This window comes from Meleagris gallopavo, chromosome 11, assembly GCF_000146605.3.
Source record: "Meleagris gallopavo isolate NT-WF06-2002-E0010 breed Aviagen turkey brand Nicholas breeding stock chromosome 11, Turkey_5.1, whole genome shotgun sequence".
NCBI classification, from domain to species: domain Eukaryota; kingdom Metazoa; phylum Chordata; class Aves; order Galliformes; family Phasianidae; genus Meleagris; species Meleagris gallopavo.
This window is the reverse complement of record NC_015021.2, coordinates 2,624,044-2,643,716: the sequence shown is the minus strand read 5'-3', so window position 1 is coordinate 2,643,716 and position 19,673 is coordinate 2,624,044. Positions and strand designations below refer to the sequence as shown.

Sequence of the window (19,673 nt, the reverse complement as noted above, 5' to 3'; positions counted from 1 at the left end):
TCTTTTTTTTCCCTGCAGAATCTGAAGGACAAACAAACCCAGTCTTTAAGGACTACCTCCCTGGTTCTTCTGACCTGCCGGAGCAGGACAAGCCTGCTGAGCCTGCAGACCCGTGGAAGCAAGACTCACACACGCATAATTTACCACCTGGACTGGAATACCTGAACCAGGTCCAGAATCTTTCCCAGTGCTGGAACTGTTCTGTTTCATCACAGACTCCTTTGGTATTTGGGAGGTGGGAGTGTTTGGGGTTTTTCTTGGGGATGGGAAATTAGATGTGGAGAGGCTTTTCTGTTGTTTGAAATTTACCATAAGATAAGGAATGTACAAATTATAAGCTCTTCCTTCATTGCTGCTATTCATTTCTGCAGAAATCCATTTGCTGTGCATGCAGCTCTCCTTGCTCCCAGACATGATTTTCTTCTCTCTAGGACTTTTTCTAGGTCATACTATGACTCCTCTCATTGTCCCTCCAGTTTCTTTCCAGCTCCTTAAGGGAAACCAGTGCCAAATCCTGGCTGACTTCAGAACTCGTCTGGTTGACTAAAACCAGCAGTGTGTGAGGGAATCACACCCTTCTCCCTGAGGAACATGGAGGTCTTTGGAGCAAATTCCTTATGCCCACAAGGACAGTGCTCTCCAGCTGAGAGGGAGAAGCAAATTCTCAAGATGACCAAGAGAAAGCCTGAGCAGCTGCAAACTTGCATCTCTGTTTTGGGCTGTTAGGCAGAAAAGGGGCAGTGTCCAAGCAGTGTATTGCAGAGAAGTGGGAGCTGAGGAGTAGTTATGAGGCTGTGATTCTGATGCATGACTTGAGGGCTGTATTTAAAAGATGCTTTTCAGTAGTTTTGTATAGAGGCAGAAATTGAAAGCATTTTCTATTTGGAATCTAAGACAGTTAACAAAACTGGGAGACCTTTCAGAAACTATCTTTCATGTGGAGTTATGATGTTCATTTCATGGAGCCTGTGCACAAAATGATATGTGTTGTCAATTACAGGAGCATTTGTTCACAGAGTGTGGAGCTACATTTTTTAGTTGAAAAGTGATTGTGATAGTCAATACTTGGCAGGTTACATATTCAGCTTTCTGCATGAACACGAATTATACCTTAGCTTTATCGGTACGATGTGGGCAAGCAAATTCTATTACTCCATTTTATGGAAGGATTACATCTGACATAAAGTCTTCATTCTCAGCTCAATAACTATGTGTCTGTGCTGCAGCCCTTACTAATTATTCTCAGTTTGCTCCTGAGATAACTCCTCGGTCCTTGTGTGTTTGGGACCCTGTGAGGTTGCATTTGTGAGGGGAGGGCATCAGCCTGGCCCTCAGTGTCCCCTTTTCTGGCCAGAGGAAGTCCTGGGAACCCACGGTCTGCATCAGAACTTGCAGGTAGAACCACTCGTATAAATAATGGAAGGTATTTCTAGCTGAACTGGGGATTTTTGATGGAGCATACCGTGTTTGCTTCTGGTTTTGTGTGCGTTATGGATGTGGGTTCCCAACTGGAGCAGGCACAGAGAAGTGCCATCTAAAGGGCACAGGGAATAGAGAAACTGCTTTAAAACAAGACTGCAAATTTTTCATTTTTCGATAAAAATAAAATGCTATCAGAGAAGGAACTCTGACAGCTATCATCCCTACAAGAGAAAATGACCTGTGGGGGGGAAAAAAAAAAAAGGCATTTAATTTAAAGAATGATTTCAACAGAAGGAGGATTATATAGAAAGTGGTTGTGAATAAATAGAAGATAACAAAATAGAAATGAGGTTCTGGGATTATCTCCAGCAGAAGCAGGGAAGATAGCTGGATAGATTTATTTGAGAAAGTTGAATATATTTTTTAATAAGGCCATAACATGCTTGCCTCTGAAAGCAGGATCCAGCCCCAGTGAATCTCATAGAGATCCCCACAGTCTTATGCTAAACAGAAACTCAAGGGCACAGCGTGTAGCACTGGATGAGAGGAACAGAAAACATCTGTCACTATGCAAATGCACGCAGAAGTCAGTCGGGCTGAGGAGCGATGTGTTTGGTTCTCTGGGTGCTTCAGAGCCTGGTGATAAACTGCCTCTGTCCTGCACTCTAAATAATTTTCTACAAAACGGGTTGCCCCCAAAAATGTGATTAACTTCCAGATCATAGCTGTAGTTCTGGGAACTGTGTGGAGTCCATCACAAAAGTGAGGAACCTCTGCCAAGAGAAGGAATAGATGGAAGAGACCTGAGATTTTGTTGTGCAAAAACTCAGGCTTTATCAGTTTTGTAAGAAACTTCTGAGTTTAGACTTGGTCAGATTGATGAGTTGTAAATCTAACAGCCACAAAACTAAATGCTAAGAGTTAGCTTTGCGTAAGGAATCTTAGCACATTAGAACTCAAGAGGACTGAGACCCATGTAAAGCAAAGGGCTTTCCGTGCTTTCAAATGCAAGCGCAGAATTTCCTTAATCCACGAGTGCCTCAATGAAAGATGCATCAGAATGGCTGCCTTGCAGCAACAAGGCAAAACAAGCAAGTCTAACAAATGGTGCTGCCTGTTGGCTAAACATTGCCTATGCTTTGTTCACAACAAACTGGTAGCAGTGCAAAATCACTCAAAGTTTTTAGCAGTTCAGGCTCATTATTTTTCTTTCCTCCGTGAAAGCCCGTGTGGGGGAAAGAAATCCATATTAAAATCAATACTAAAATATTAAAATAGCCCTGCCATCTTTAACCTGTTTATTCATTTTTCATCAGCAGAGCTCTGCACTAACTTCCCATGAGCTCCAAGGCTTCTCATATCTCATGAAATCCAAATGACAAAACAGCAAAGCTTCTTGGGAGAAGATTTTTAAGTCCAAATATTTTTTATTATTTCAATTACTGGCATGCACATTTTAGAGATTAATGAAAGGGATCTGGAAGTTTATCTATTATCAGCTTTTCTTTGCTGTCTGAACTAGCTGCAGGAGATGACTGGAACTGATAAATTGCTGCAACAGTTTGAATGTGTACAAGGCAATATTTATCAGTTGTGAAATATACATATGCTGGAGAGCTGTGACGTGCAGGTCTCAGATGTCTGTCATGAGCTTTCTGTCTTCAGCTGTGAGTAATGGCAAAATTCAGTATCAGGCGTCTGATGCCCATCTGGAATTTAAGGACAAGAAACCACAAAGCCTAAATTGTCACATAAAACACGCATTAAAAAGTCACATAACACTGGGAGGTAAGCTGAAATTAAGGTTTTGCAGTACTAATGATTATTTTCTAAAGCAGAGCATGTTGGAGGGACAGTAAGCACAGAAAAGTGGCAGTTTGTAACCAAATGACAGGTGAGGATGGTTTCAAGCAGAGGGTTTCTTTGGGGAACTCTGGAAGGAAAGGAATGCAGAGACAGGTGATCGCCAGCAGCCCAAGACCTTCCAACACCCACTAGCTTATATTTTTGTTCTTTCTTTTTGAAACAGCTTGACCGGATCATTATTCATCAGCAGGTGGAGCTCCTTGAAGGTATGCTGCAACTCTTGTGCTCCAACTACTGCTGTCTCTAAAGGGCTTCCAAGCCCAGCTTCATGCTGCCCTTCCATCAGACTTCCAGCATGGTGTTAGTGTGATGAGATGAAGAGAGGAAAGTTACAGTGCCCTAGCCCTAAAATCCTTCCCTCAAAGTTACTAGAGATTTAATTTTTCCATGGATTGGAAAGACAGTTATTGTCTTAAACAATGATGAATATGCTATGAGTGAATAAAGTAAGGAAGGTCAGAAAGCATTAAATACAGCATAATTGATTTACATGGTTCTCAGAATTTCAAAGTTTCGTGTTCAACAATTAAAACACCTTAAAATGTATTCCTCAGTTGTATTTCTCCTATTTGAGAAGTTTTGGCCTGATTCTTGGGCACCTCTCTGAGTGAAAGTTGTGTCACTGAAGTGGAATAACCTTGTATCAATATTTTTCAGAGTGTACAAAGTAAGGAAAACCAAAACCAAAACTCAGTGTACGAATTCTGTTTTGTGATATATACTGCAGTTTACAGCAGATTAAAGTCTTTGAACTAAATGTTCTTTCAAAATAAAACTCGACATTATTATTATACATTTCATTATTATCATACATTTTCTTTGTCACCATTTAAAAACAATTTTTAAACAGTCTCTGTTCATAGTTTTTTAGAGTATATACCACAGAGAAGTCTGGAGCTGTAAATATGTATGCAGAGCAGAATTCGGTGAGTCTTGGCAGAGGCTCTTTCTAATCTAACCTTATGCTAAGGTAACATCCAATTTGTTTGGCTTTTTTAGCCATACTTGGCACAGAGACCTGCAGCAAATATGAGATAAAAAACCATTTGGGACAAAGAGTTTACTTTGCAGTGGAAGAAAATGGTTGCTTCAATCGTAACTTGTGTTCACCTATAAGGTCTTTCACCATAAGGATTGCTGATAACTCTGGCCGAGAGGTGATTACAGTGAACAGACCCTTGAGATGCAACAGCTGCTGGTTCCCTTGCTTCCTGCAAGAGGTGAGTGTTGCCTAATTGCCTTTTGTTCAAGCATCTCACTGCATGTGCTCTGCATTAATTAAGCCTTGCATGACCTCAGTGAGGACGGCAGGAAGGAATTCCCAGCCGTGACCCAGCTTGGGCTGTGTGGAGGCAGTTTCTTTTCTTGCTTCTGCACTAGCTGATGCAACACTTCGAGGGAGAGAACCTGAAGGCCTTCATTTAGAAGCAATTATTGATAAATAAGACCGTTTCAGAAGTAATTTAGAAGTAACGTGCCCAGCATGCCTCTCATGGGCATCCCAAATAGAGTCCTGCATCTGATAACACAGATCTCCCTCTGTTTAGGGACGGCCCTGAACCACTGCTCACCCGCTCAGACTGACATCACTTAGTGCTGTGGATGTGCATCGCTCACTGCAAGCACAGAGTGGGAAGGAGGGACTTTCCCTAGGGCTGGCAGTGCAGGCTGTGGCTGGGAAGCAGCTCTCAGAGGAAGCTGGTGTATTGTGTCAGGCTCCACCTCTCCAAGGCCATAGAAAATTGCAAAAATCAGCTGCTTTGAGTGAAAAACAGATCCTATCGAGAAAAAGATCTTTTCTCCTTATTTTTGACTTTCATTCATAGCTATTATTTTAGGAAAAATATTTTATAGGGAGACTTTTTACCTACATTCTCAGTTCTGCATCCAGATTTTCAGAAGAAAGAATCCTGGGTAGCACAATTACTGCAGAAAATAGCCTATGGGATATTCACACATTACAGGTTTTTTGTTTTTCACCACAGTGTATAACTTTTATCAAATCTTACATTTGATGTAAGATGATAGCTTCTAGTGCAGCTTTTGAGTTCTCTGTTGTTCACTGTATTTAAAAGCGCTGTTAGATGTCCAGTTCATGGTTTGGTAAAATTATACATAACTGCATTAAATAAATAGTTTGTAATTACATAAATGATAATGTATTATGGAAAAATATGCTAATATAAAATTAGTTTATAAAATTTTATTCTGTTTTGTTTGCTAGTTAGAAGTTCAGTCCCCACCAGGTACAGTAGCTGGTTACGTTGTACAGAACTGGGACCCATTTCTGCCTAAGTTTACAATACAGAATGAAAGTAAAGAAGATGTACTAAAAATAATTGGCCCTTATGCAACTTGTGGCTGTTTTGAAGATGTTGACTTTGAGGTATGTTACTTATGAGTGCTAAGAATTTTACGGTTTTGCTGCTTTGAATGAAATTCTTAATCAAAAATCTTGTCATTCTACTCTTAAAAACATTACGTACATTGCAATAACTTGGGAACAGAATCAGAACCATGTGCACTGGAGTTCCAAACTTCTACATGCAGATTTCTGCAGATGTTCTGGATGGGACTGACAATTCTGCATCCATTTATCTTCATTTGTCAGGGAAAAAAAAAAAAAAAGTAATTTGGAGGAGCCTTTGAGATATAGGATATGAAAGAGAATGAGAGACTGTTGAAAAAACTGTGAACAGTTTTCTGACGTAAACAAAGCTCTTCCTCTTAGTTACATAATCATAAGAGAACTTCTATGTTTCTAGCCACATCAGAAGACTTCAGTAGGTAATGTTCCTAATTTTGTTATTGTGTGAGGAATGGGAAGATGGCTGTGTAATCAAGAACATATCCATCAGCTGTAGGAGACAGCAGACCACAGCAGTGCTGCTGCTGTGACTTGGAGCATATCTGAAACTGAAAAAAAAAAATCCTTGTGAAAGAAGAGCAAAAGTGGTGTAAACTTTCATAATTGCTTTCCCCCATTTTTCTATCAGCTCTGAAGATTCTGATGTCTCCAAATTTGCAAGGAGACTCTTTCTTGTGTGCCATTCCTAGAGGCAAATCTGACACTCGTAGAGCATTTCAATGACAAGAAGAAAACAGCCTGACAACTATAGAGTACTCTGCATGTCAGGGCAGAGTCGTTAGTTCTGTGGAGATATAATCAGTGCGTATTTGATTTATTTACATCTAGGCTTATTCCTTTTATTTTATTTTATTTTATTTTATTTTTTATTTTTTAATTGGTGCAGGTAAAAGCCCTCAATGAAATGTCAACGATTGGCAAAATTTCCAAGTACTGGTCTGGATTTGTAAACAATGTCTTTACCAACACTGCCAACTTTGGGATCCAGGTTCCAGTAGATCTTGACGTGAAAATCAAGGCAGTGATGATCGGTGCATGCTTTCTCATCGTAAGTATGAAAAATCAAGAGGTAGTCCCAAGTGCTGGACAGACTGCAACCAAAGAGGTCCTTGCTGTTGGCTGTGACCCTACAAAGGCATACAGGAAGTAAAAAGTCAAACCATTGCCTAAAAGAGAGCTTGTGCTGCTTTTGACGCTAACATGTTAATATTCGTACGCAATGGTTTCAGCTGCCTGGAATTCGTACATCACAAAATATACATAAAAGGACAAAACTATTTAAATTATTCACTGCTCTAAAATACCAGCAACCTATATATTTTGGATTTATTAGGTTAAAAACATAACTCACGTTACTAAAAATTTTTGGATTGTCTTCTGACATTCTTATCGCTCAGTGGCAGAATAATAAATGATTGACTAATCTAATTAATTTATGTAACAAAAGCCTACATGCACGACTTCTGATATTAATTGTTGCATTTTTGCACTTTTGTTACCATTCACTATTTGTTTACTTGTAGGACTTAATGTTCTTTGAAAACTCTCTGGATGGCTTATAACAAGATGACAGAAACAATAAAATATGCAGAATGTGTTTCAGTAAGTAAAAATGAACATAAATTGATCTTCTTGCTTTGAAGACTTATATGTTAGATACTTTCTAATTCTTTTTCATTTTCTTCCAGAAATCTCTTGAGCTTTGGACATGATTTTGAACTGCACAAATCCTTGTTCCTTATAGGAAAAGAAAGGGAGCTAATGATGCTGTTTATTAAAATATATCTCTTGTAAATAATAATTTCCCACTTATATTTTACATGCGTTGTAGCTAAACATATACTTTTCCCACAGAGCACTGTTCCTTTGGAACAGTGCTATTCTCTTCTTTCTCTTTTGATCTTCCTGCATGGGAAATCATGAAAGATTAGACGAAGGCTTGCAGCGTCACTGATGAAAGTCTCTGTTTAAAGAACTCTTTGATGCTCTGTGAGTGCTGGTACCAGTTACTAACCACATGAGGGTGTGTTGTGAGGGATTTGGTTTAGCTTTTTCATAATTTTAGAAGTCATTTTCTGATTTGTTATTTAATTAATAGTAACAAACTGAGTTTGAAAGCAACAAATATAAAGACATCACCCAATGGGAAGTTCAAGATGGTATCTATTTCAGTGAGTTGAAAGGAGGGAAGTGATGTTTGCTTGCAATTTATTTTATGGCAAAGATTTATTTAATGAGCTGTGGCCAGAAATTAGGCTTCCAATAGTAGATGGGGGAACTTAAACTCCATTCAGAAAATGTGGACTTTTGCTGCCTGTGTTGAAGGCAGGCAGTGTGGTTTGAGAGAGTCCCCTATGTGCACACGAATCACTTAACTTTTGACCTATCTAATGTGAAGCATTTGTGCTCATATCCACTCAAGAATTTCATTAAAAGGTTTTTTTTTTTTTTTTTGCTCTTCGTAATATCTGATGGTTGATAATTCCTCAATTGGCCTTGCCTGAGGCCATCAGCAAACACCTCTTTGGAACACAATTATCTTTTCTCTTTGGCAAGTACAGGTATTCTCTATGGTAAGACTGTGCAATAGGAATTTTCTCTGTTAGGTAAGTTTTACATAACTGCTCGCTCCTGCAGTCACGGTATTTCATAATACTGTTCCTAAGCATTCATGCCAACACAGGTTTTTAGGGACAACCTGGGGATTAGGCCCAGCCAGCACAGATTCATGAAAGGCAGATCCTGGTTGACCAACTTGATCTCCTTTGATCAGGTGACCCACCTACTGGATAAGGGAAGGACTTTTGATGTAGTCTACCCAGACTTCAGCAAAGCCTTTGACACTGTTTCCCACAGCATTCTCCTGCAAGAGCTGGCAGCCCATAGCCTGCACAGGTGTACTTTTCTCTGGGTAAAAAACTGGCTAGATGGCCAGGCACAGAAAGTGGTGGTGAATGGTGTTGAATTCAGATGCTCCTCAGGAGTCAGTTTTGGGGCCAGCCCTGTTTGAAGCCTTTACTGATTATCTGGATGAGGGGATTGAACGCATCCTCAGTAAGTTTGCAGATGCCACTAAGTTGGGGGGAAGTGTTCATTTGCCTGAGGGTAGGAAGACCCTACAGAGAGATCTGGGTAGGCTGGTTTGATGGACTGAGGCCAGCATTCATTATATACATGCAAGACATAAACAAAAACATTTTGTTGCGAAGTATTTCCTGTATGAACTTACTTACGCTTCTCTCAAAAACTTCAATGAGTTCTTCAAGAAGCAGAGAAGTACCGTAAAATACTGGTGACAAGAACAGTTTCCAAGGGGAACACCTTACAAATCACCTGGAATGCTAGATTTTGTAACACAAACTGGTAATTCAATTCTTGTAAATAACCAAACACATCAACGGAAGGGAGAGGAGATGATGAATAATTCATAACAATGAAAAAGAGCTAAATTTATCAGGTGATTAATTCTCAACAAATATTTAGACTAATTTTAATTTAATGTTCGTGGGTATGAATTCAAACACAGTAAATCCAGGAAGCTGCAACTAACGTTCCCATAGTGAAATTAACTCAGGAACGTTCATAGATTTAAGCAGTATGTTTTAGATTATATACCACACTTAGGTATTTATACACATTTACATATGTCTTGAAAATAACTGCGGTTAACAAGCTCTGACAATCATCATTATTTGTTAACCGTTTCACTACCAGCTCTCGCTATAATTCCTAGCGGCGGCTCAGGCTACAGGCGGCAGAACAGGAGAACTCCTGGGAGCGCTGCTGTTTCCTTTCTCTGTGTACCATCAACGGGCTCCGTGGGCAAGAAGCTCCCTCCTGTGGAAATGTATGGTTTTGCAGAAGGACACAGGTGACACCAATTTGCTTTTCTCACTGGTGTAATTCTATCGAACTCAGTCCTTTCACTCCTAAATTCCCCTAATGCAAATTGAGAAGAACCAGATTCCTATTTTATTTTATCCCTTTAAATCACTTTGCTACCTTAGACACAAGCAGCTGTTCTTGCAGCCACAGTTTTGCTTTCCACACCAAACCATGCTCTTGCACTGATGCTGTGCGTAGCCAAATGCAGTGCCTGCTGAGACCAGCAGCTCCCCTGTTCTTTGCCACTTTTCACCCCCAATCTCCAGCCTTCTGATATCCCTTAACAAGCCAAAGACATCTTTGAAACAAATGTGTCCAACTCACATTGAATCTAATAGACATATCTTTACCTGCAGGGCTGAATTTGGCCATCAGTGTCCTTGTAGGTTAGCAATGTGTTGCTTGCATATGTTTACTTATATATTGCAACCAGATGATGGTATTGTAGTTCTTGCACTTAGTGACTTGGTTGCTGTTTTTGTGTGTTAGTCTGCTTTATTCTTGGAAAAAACAAACAAACAAACACTTGCATATGTGTATGTATGAATGCCCTGTTTAAACCCAGTGGCAGCCTCTGAACAAAGCAAAGCAAGGGCACTGGGACAGCTCTTGCTATCAAGGAGAACTTCTTTGGCAGCCTGCTTGGCCTTAGTCCTACCCCTCAGTATCCTGGCAGAAATGTAATGCCAAGGCCAGCACTTTTTCAACTAGAAACTCCCTACTTATGTGAGGATGAGAATTCAGGCTCACCAAAGATGGAGTTAGGTGTGATATTACCAAAGAAAATTAACATTATTTAAAAAATAATAAATAAATAAAATCTGCAGCTGTACAAACTTTCTCACTAACAGCAATGTATTTCACGTTTTGGGTGCTCTTTACAAAACTCACATTTCTCAGTTCCCCAGTGGCTCCAAAGCATTCAGTATTTCCCACAAAGACAGGTACAGTCTAGAGTAGATGCATGTCCTAAGCATCTATACAGAAATACTTTTGTTCTAGTGAAAACCTTAATTCAGCCAAGTAACTAGTTTCCCACTGGATGGCTAGCTGCTGCGTTGTGTGATGTGTAGCTTTTGTGCTCAGTAGATGGCAGCAACAGTTCATTAATAGAATGGCTTTCACAGATCACAAGGTGTACTCAGGACGCTGATTAAAGATCAAAACACTTATAACCTCTTATTTCGCCCTTAACTGGAGAATTTTTTTTCTTTGTTCCCTGATATAAAACCTTTGGCACAAGATGCTGGCTTGTCCTTATTGCCTGCTTTTTATAGCTGGATTACAGGTGACAAATATCTCATGAGATAACATGGGCAGGAGCCAGTCTATGTCAAAGAGAACATTTCCTTTGGTCAGCCGCAAACCTATCTTCTGCACCTGAGTATATCTTCCTCGGGTGGAGGGAAAAGCTCTGACTGCAGAGCACTCCCCACCTTCTGCAGAAACAAAGTGCTGTGTTCTAAAAGCAGCTGCTTTGTGGTGTGCTCCCTGAAAGAATGGGGAGTTTCTATGGGTAAAATACCTTTGTCCCTGTCTCATATCGTCATGCTGCCTTGCAGTGCGCCGTCCTGGGGCAGAGGGTGGAAACCCCCAGTACTGCCACAACCCCAGGTGACAACAGTACCTGGGAAGAGAGTGGCAACACAGCATCTCTGTAAGCTCTGAGATCTTCTGGTTATCTAATATACTGGGGATATGAAAGTATATCTCTTTGAAGACTTCGTGCAATTAAACAAACAAACAAAAAAATCTTTTTAATTTCCTTGTTCTGTAATTAGACAAATGTTGAAATGATCCCAACTCAATGTTTTCTAATTGAGGTAAGTGCTTCCTGTATTGAGAGAATAAAAAAATTCTTCCTATTTGACTCTCTTCTTAGTTGTATTGCTTTCTTTTCAATTAAGATGATATATTCTAAGTTAGAATCATGCATGTTACTTTAATTCAAAAAGCAGCTACAGGTTTTTACGTGTACTTTTCTTTCCTGAAAAGCGGCACCCTTGGTGGGGGCAGAGGGAACTGAAGCTTTAGATCCTTAGGAAAAGTTACTCCATATTCTGTGAAAGGAGATTTGTTGTTTTTTCTGGAATGCAAGATGTTTTGTTAAACTCAATCTCTTTTAGGAATAGCATCCTCAAAGCCAAATCACTCCCATTAGCAATTGCATGAGACTGACTTGTTTATTCCTTCACTCCTCTCTCGTGAAGCTAAGAAATCAGTTTGCTAAAGAGATGAATACTTATTTTTTGGACTGAGACAGTCCAAGCTAGATATAATTTCCTTCTTTCTTTTCCATATTTGTTAATGTTCTTTTATTAGCACAATGCTAACCTTTCACAAAATAAAGTTCAGATGGGCAGCTGATGCATGCCTCGTGATTGTACCCCAAGTACATCAATTCCTTTAACTCAAAGGATAGGAAATTTTTGGCATACTGAAAAGAGACCTGTAGGTGACTTCCTGATTGTGCATCTCCAGAATTGCCACTGAAAATTAAGTTAAATTCACAATTAGGTCTTGCATTCCACTCTCTTGCAAAAATGATAACAGAGACCTTTCATCTCCATTATCTTCTGTTTTCTTCTGGCAAAGGATTAGTATTTCTGCAGGAATCAGAGCCCTGTCCTCATGTACCCTGGTAGCCTCAAAGTCTACTTGAAAGCTTCATAATTGCATTGAACTTTCTGTGCCACAAGTCATGTCAACAGGACGTATTACCTCGGTGTGTTTCTCCACATTGAGATACTTACCTTTTTTTTTTCCCTCTTTTACTCTGTGACAACCACATCAGGTAAGTGCACTATTTGCAATGCAGTTGTTTTTGTATTAAAAGAAAAAGACACAAAAGACACAAGCTACCATTGGTAGTCATTGCCCCATACAGAAATACTTCCTGGCCAGAAATTGCTGCCTGCAAGCAGTGTGAGGGAGTTACTTGAACAATTCAGGACAAAAATGTAAGAGACCAGAAAAAACTGGGAATGGGAAAGGACTGCAGGGAACAGTGCCTGTGTAAACAGGCAGGGTGTGTCTTCTGGCATGCTTTGTTCCTAAGCGGAGGTTCCCAGCAGAGAACCTGGGGCTGACGCTGACATGAAGCGTGCCGCTAAGCGTATCACCTGAAGAAAGGGTACATATCCAAATCACAAAAGCTTTTGTAAGCTAAAATTGTTTGCTTTAGCTGCAAGAAGCAGAACTGGTGGCACACGGCCACTTTGCCTTTATTTTCACGTGTTTTTCAACAGAAAAGTCATCTCTTCTAACAGTTGTGTGCATGTGATTCCTGTACTGAAACTGGCTGGAACGCTGTTAGCATAAGAAGATGCAGTTACATGGCTAGGAGAAAGAATCAGCCTACATCAGACTTGACCCCATAGTGACCCGCTTGCACAAAGAGACCCTCAGCTTTCTCTGAAGCCTTTAGGTCAATTGTTCTGTCTGCCCTTGTCAGAACTGGGTTTGGCACGTTTTAGGAACAGTGTGTTTAGTTTGAGCTGTCACCACCCTGATTAGCATTGTCCCAATGTTATGAAAGGTGGAATGACTGGGAAGCCAGAGAAGCACTTGACCAAGATGAATAATTGTGAAACAATAGTGTAATTTCCAGGAAAGACTGAGACCATCACAGAACAGAGCGGGCAGGGAGTGAAGAACTCGGCGAGAATGAAATATTTATGGCAAAAGTAAAAGAATGCTTTCAACTACTAGTCTAATTACATCCTTAAAAATATAAGCTCAGTGGAAAAAATATGGCAGAGATTCATTACAGAACAAACATCTGCTTGGTGAAGTCATTTTTCTAGTGCACTGCTGATCTGTTCAAGCCATAATACTCTGCTCTTTTGTACTTAAGAAATATCGCTGAGAGAAGATGATGAAGAAAGAAAAAATGTTTTAAGACAATCATTGACAGCTCGCAGCTAGATTATACTCAACAACTGAATCAGGAACTGGATGGCAAATACAATTTATGATACCATGTGTTGACCAAGTCCATCAGAAATGTGAGTAATCTGACATCCTTAGTTTAAGAACGAATGGGACTAAATTTAAATCTCCTGAAAACTGTGCTCAGGATTTCTAAAGAACAGTCCCAGAGTGAGAGAGATAAACAAGTGGAGAGTTGTTAGAGTTAGGGTAGTACGGTTAGGACTCGATGATCTTCAAGGTCTTTTCCAACCTGAGCGATTCTATGATTCTGTGATAAACTATCTCTTCGTGTGTTATTACTCCACATCCAAAGTGATTTATGAGATAAGAGAGTTCACTGTATCTGATGTTGACATTTAAGTAAGACTTAATAGTAAATATAGAGTTTATGTCTTATGTAAATATCTGTTTTCCTTTTTCCAATATTTCCCCCTTTCCGGCCTCCTGTATCTCCTAGCTCTTGTCCTGGGTTTCCTTGAAACTCATTCTTAATTGACCTGTCGATCTGTATCATAAACCTTTGCAGATCTAGTGTCCCTTTTATCTTCACAACATCCTAGTTAATCTACTTCATTAATGAAATCCTCAGTGATGTCAGAACATTCTTATCAGACAAGTAACTTATGAAAAAATGCACATTCTGTTCTCCGTCTGGCTATATATTCAGGTATTGCAAAATTCACACTCAGGCCGATAAAAAGAAGTGAGTGCATAGTGTACATTATTGCACAGCCCTAATAGCCCCATTTGTGGCTCTTACATGTTTCAGCATGTCCCTTACTGACCTATGTGACTATGTTAACTATCACATCATATAATAAAATCACTGAACAGTTTGGGTTAGAAGGGATCTTAAAGCCCATCTAGTACCAACCCCTACCATGGGCTGGCTGCTCCCTGGCCAGCTCAGCTGCCCAGCCCCCACCCAATCTGGTCTTGAGCACCTCAAGGGAGGGTGGAGCATCTACTGCTTCTCTGGGTAGCAGTGCCAGGGCCTCACCACCCTCTGAGTAAAGAATTTCTTCCTAATATCTAAATTTCTAATCCAAATGTCCCCTGATTTAGTTTAACAACAGTAAAGTCAAAGTGAAGTTTTTTTTCAGAAGCTCAAATTCAAAAACAGTGCTAGGATGTATAAGATTAGGTAACTGTAAATGAAAACAGGTGTGGGCTGAATGCTTTCAGATACTCTTTGTTGTGCTGGAACAAAGTGAGGCTGGGCAGTGGAGGAGACCCATATGCAGACCCCTTCATGCCTAACACCAACCTATTCACTACAGCCATGCACCTATATGGTGTGGATGGCTTCTGTCTGCAGTGCTTTTTTTCCACGTGGCTTTCAAAAATGGAGGTAAATGTAATTCAAGGCCCCAGGCAGCCTAACAGAAATGACCAGCTGCGATTCCCTGTTTGTGCACTGGCAGTGATGCCGGGTCTGGAAGTATCTGAATGGCAGGAGGACAGTGTGCAGGGGCACAGGCATCTTGTCAGTGCTGGGAACTCTGAGGCTGCCTACAACAGAGCCTAAATGGAAGACCTTGATGGTGAAAAAAGCTTAAACACAAATGCGAGCAACTCTAAACTGCCTGGAAAGCCAGAGTGTGCACTTTGACACACACACTGTGTGCCTGCAGGATAGGGAAAAGGAGCTGGCTGGAGTAGACTTTCCTGATTTATTGCTTAAGCCTGAATTACTTACGCTTTTTAGGTAAAAAATCATGCCTATGGGAATGTTGCTCATAAATACCTATTTGCAGGATAAGGAACACTTCAGCAGAAAACAGGATTTACTCAAGCTGCATTTAACATTTGTAGTATCCCAGTTAATCCTAAATGTTGCAAGCTGTAGTGGACTATTTCTTTTTGCCTACTTGTTCTTTTCCACTCTATATCCTGATTTCCTACACTAAAGCAGCTTATGCCCATTCATTTGCAATGCTGGCATTCAAAATTTTGTCTGGCTGGCAGTAGCAAAACTTCATTTAGCCTTTTCCTCAGTGAAAGAAATGGGTTTGGCACAAAAACATTTAGTAGCAAAATCCAGTACACTGTGTTGATTCTTTCATTGTTCTATTGTTGTTTTTCCCCTTGTGTTCAAACATTTTGAGAAAAGATGCACAGCAACACCTGCTTGTTCACTCTGGGAATTGCTTTCACTGTTTAAATGACCATCCCTGTCTGCCTGAGTAGACACCTAGCAGGTCAACATGGAAGAACCAAGCGATTCAGAATTCTTATCCATACCACCCTGTTACTAGAATGCTGATTTAACGAAACATGCAATGGTATTAAAACTATTTTCTCCATTTCCCTTCTCAAAGGAGAACCTGAAAGTCATTAGTCAGACTGCAGGCTTGATGCTGACTTGACGTTGTTAAATGAAATCAAATAAGCTAACAGTCCTATTACCACAGCTACAAATCTTTAATACTGACAATGTGTTAGCTGCATCTTCTAGTTTTGTGAATACGTCTTTTATTATCTAAGCCAAGGCCTAGTTACTGAACCAAAAACAGCACAACTGGGACATGGGAGACATCGGCTCATTTCTCTGTCTGTCAGCTGTTGCTGCGAAGGAATCTGTTTGCCCCAGCTCCATACCAGAGAAATAATAATAGTAATGTATCTATTTTTCATATGTTTAGATTTAAGCTGCTTCTTGCTACATGTTCATCATCTCTGACACACTAGTGGTGATCTGATGTTACTCTCGCCATGTTTCATCAACAGGGTTGATGTCTCATCATCGCAGTTGGATACTACAGGATCCACCAAGGTGCCAGAGTATAGGGGGACTGGAGGTTGAAGTAGCTGTAAGTGATATTCTAAGCACTCCAAATGCACGCAACATACCTCAAAAATGGGATCAGGAATCTACAAATAATGTTTAATTCCAGTTAGACATGATTAACCTAAAGAAGGAGCGTGGTGCCTTTCTCACTTCCTTAAAAGCAATTCCAACTTCTCTCTCAAATGTTTAAGGCACTGATTAAATCTGCTCAATGGGGCAAATAAAGAGGCACTATGTGATCTAACAGACAAGCACTGACTGCCTGTTGTGTGACTCCCATGATCCCAGTTGGAGAAGAAAACAAGCTGGGTATTGTTCTGTATGGCAGGCCAGCCATTTACTTTGTGTCGTGTAAACCATGGTATATTTCTTCTGCCCTTGCAGGTGAGTAGGTTTCTTCCAGAAAAATGTCTGAGAGAAAAAGGAAGGATATGCTGCTGTTCTCCTTGACAGGACAAAGACATCCTTATGTAGGAAACAACATTCATCCCTATGTCAAATAGACATGTTTGTTGGAATAGAGTATTTAAATCTCTGCACGTAAATCTGAGCTGAGCTAACAACTTCATTCTTGTTGAAAAGTATTATCATATACTACCATGTATTTCTGATTTTCCAACCATATGAAAATATACATATACCTATTTCTGACAAAAATTGGTGTCCTATATTAATCCTCTTAGTGGAATCAGTTCAAATATGTGGAATAATGACAACTCCAGATTAGATTTGTGTGTACCTGATATAACGACCAAAATAAAATCCCCAAATCTCTGACATGCCCAGTTAGATGAAATTCAAAATATGGCCAGGATAATATATATGTATATATATATTTATTTATAAAAGTTGAATATTGAGATGAAGACTTGATTTTGGGAGATAGAAAAGGGCAGCTGTAGAATATATAAGGTTACAAAGTGACCTTCATTTACTCATTTCTCTTTTGTCTGGTAAGGATTCTGATTTAATTTGCAGTCTTGGGATTCATGCATGCACAAATTACTGCGATTAGATGTGTCTGTTTTAGATTAAGTGCAGCTTGCTTTGCAGAGATATAGATGGAAACCAGCAGCCCTAGCGTGGACTACAGAAACTACAGATCATCCTGAGTGCAATCACACGGCATGTGCAAGACAATCAGGGAATCAGGCCCAGCCAACATGGGTTCATGAAAAGCACGTTGTGATTGACCAGCCTCATCTTCTCCTATGACAAGGCAACCCAACTGGTTCAGCAAGACCAAGTGCCATCCTGCACTTTGGTTACAATAAACCCAAGCAAAAGTATAGGCTTGGGGCAGAATGTCTGGAAGGCTGTGTGGAGAAAAAGGATCTGGGGTTCTTAGTTGATGTTCGACTGAACATGAGCCAGCTAGGTGCTCAGGTGGCCAAGAAGGCCAATGGCATCCACGGTTGCATCAGAAATAGAGCAGCCAGCAGGAGCAGGGAAGTGATCTTCCCTCTATCAGCTCTGGTGAGGCTGCATCTCGAGTACCAAGTTCAGCTTTGGGCCCTCACTATAAGTATGTCATTGAGGCCCTGAAGCATGTCCAGAGAGTGGCAGTGAAGCTGTGAAAGGTCTGGAGCACAAGTCTTATGGGGAGCCGCTGAGGAAACTGGGATTGTTCAGTCTGGAGAAGAGGAGGCACGGGGGAGACCTCTTCACCCTCTATGACTCCCTGAAAGAAGGCTGTGAAAATGCATTTTTTGTTTCTAGTGATTTATCAAACAGAATTACTTTCTATTACTAATTGTCTGAAATACTCTTAAGCCTTCTGAAGTAGGAATGTATAATGAAAGAAAAGGATTGTAGCAGCCTAGAGATGGAAATATCTATGTATGCTGCATGAAGGCGCTTGTTTGTTGCTGATGAAAATGCACAGCTGATGGTGGTGTCTGTGCTGAAAAAGTGTTTTGTAGCTGAGAACTTGCTCTATCAAATAGAGTTATTGTGCTTTTTGTTTCTCTTATAGTTTTCACAAAAATAAATACTTTGAGTGACCTCTGTACAACAACCCTTATAAAATATGGCCTTTCAGTAAAATACATCCCTGGCTTATCTACGTGACATTGATGTTAACTGCATCTTTGGATAATCTTTAACCTTAAAACATGTGGAGCACATTTTATAATGAAGTAGCTTCTATAAAGGTAGCTGAGCTGTAAGGAAGTATTTAACACTTTCCTGTCTAGATCATCTACTAACAAATTTTGATGAAATATAACTGTCTTCTTCTTTCTTCTTCCTTTTTTTTTCTTTCTTTTTTTAAATTTAAATATAGGCATGGCAAGCCTTTGGGCCCCAAACTACAGCTGCTCTTATCTGACAGACCACTAGCAGCTCTCCTGGTACTCTTTGGAGCTTCCCCATTCACCATCACCAATGAGCTGCTTATAGATTACGGATGGTAAGTGGTTCCCCAGGGTCTACATGGAAAGCACAAGAATTCAGGACAGCTTTAAAAATTACAGGAAAGTTACCAGTAGTTTCAATCTGCTCAGACTTAAGAACAGCATTTCTCCAAGCAGCATGGATCCTCTGTGCTGTCTGTATTTCTCCAGCTGGTACCACTGTATCGGTAAGCATTAATGTTACTTATTAGACATCAGAACGAACCAAAGGCAAGCCAATCACTTCCTTAAATCAACAGTGTTTTCATAGAATGGTTTAGATTGGAAAAGACTTTAAAGATCACTCAGCTCCAACCCCCTGCTGGGAGCTGGTTGCCACCCACCAGCTCAGGCTGCCCAGGGCCCATCTCCAGGGCTGGGGCATATATCACCTTGATATCCCACAGATATGGGCACGTGGCTATTAGGTCTCCCCACAGCCATTTCTTCTCCAAGCAGAAGCAACTCCATGTTCTCTGCCTCTTCTCACAAAGTACTGCAGTCTTGTCTGTCCTGGGACCCTCTCCTAAACGCAGTCCAAAGTTAGGATCCAAGGTTCTTGTGGCACAGAGCCGTCAGGGGCAAAGCCAGGCACAGCATTCCAGCTTGAACCTTAGAATTACAAAGTATAGGAGTGCAGTAACTGCCCTCCAACCACTGGCTGTGCTCCTGTTAGAACAACTCAAGATGCTCAGAGCCTTTTTCAGTTTTGGGAAACCATGCAGAAACAGTGCATCCACGGTAAGCACTAATCAAAAGCAGTTTCATTTTGTTTTCTTCCTGAGTAATGTTTCCCATAAACCAGCTGGTTTGGCCAAATAGCTTTTGAAACAAGTAGCTGAACAGCCAAACCTCCTTAAAGAGCACCTGCGTTACTTCAGTTCCAGAAGTTACACGGAGGGAGCCATTACCACTTTAAATTTCGAGCCGTGCAAGGCCTTCTAGAAATACTCAGGGCTTTTTTAGTGTTTGCCCTCGCGCTCCGCCACCAGCGCCGAGCTCGGGTCAGCGGCGG

The 19,673-nt window shown here is 40.5% G+C and overlaps 1 protein-coding gene and 1 long non-coding RNA gene across 2 annotated transcripts in view; both read left to right on the top strand.

Annotated features, from left to right (window-relative positions):
* LOC100544347 (phospholipid scramblase family member 5) overlaps positions 1 to 8,104 on the top strand; it is a 16,376-nt gene extending 8,272 nt beyond the window's left edge. Inside the window, exons 2-8 of the mRNA XM_031555066.1 lie at positions 19 to 170; positions 3,452 to 3,494; positions 4,288 to 4,508; positions 5,513 to 5,674; positions 6,543 to 6,704; positions 7,180 to 7,258; positions 7,345 to 8,104. Coding sequence (XP_031410926.1) covers positions 19 to 170; positions 3,452 to 3,494; positions 4,288 to 4,508; positions 5,513 to 5,674; positions 6,543 to 6,704; positions 7,180 to 7,218 — 779 coding nt within the window. The 3' untranslated portion in view covers positions 7,219 to 7,258; positions 7,345 to 8,104. The remainder of the gene's footprint in view (positions 1 to 18; positions 171 to 3,451; positions 3,495 to 4,287; positions 4,509 to 5,512; positions 5,675 to 6,542; positions 6,705 to 7,179; positions 7,259 to 7,344) is intronic.
* A 5,307-nt stretch (positions 8,105 to 13,411) lies between these two features.
* Positions 13,412 to 19,322, top strand: LOC104912540. Its single transcript, XR_794724.3, has 3 exons — positions 13,412 to 13,548; positions 16,205 to 16,287; positions 18,550 to 19,322. It is a non-coding gene; the product is annotated as an uncharacterized LOC104912540 (long non-coding RNA).
* The last annotated feature ends 351 nt before the right edge of the window (positions 19,323 to 19,673 follow it).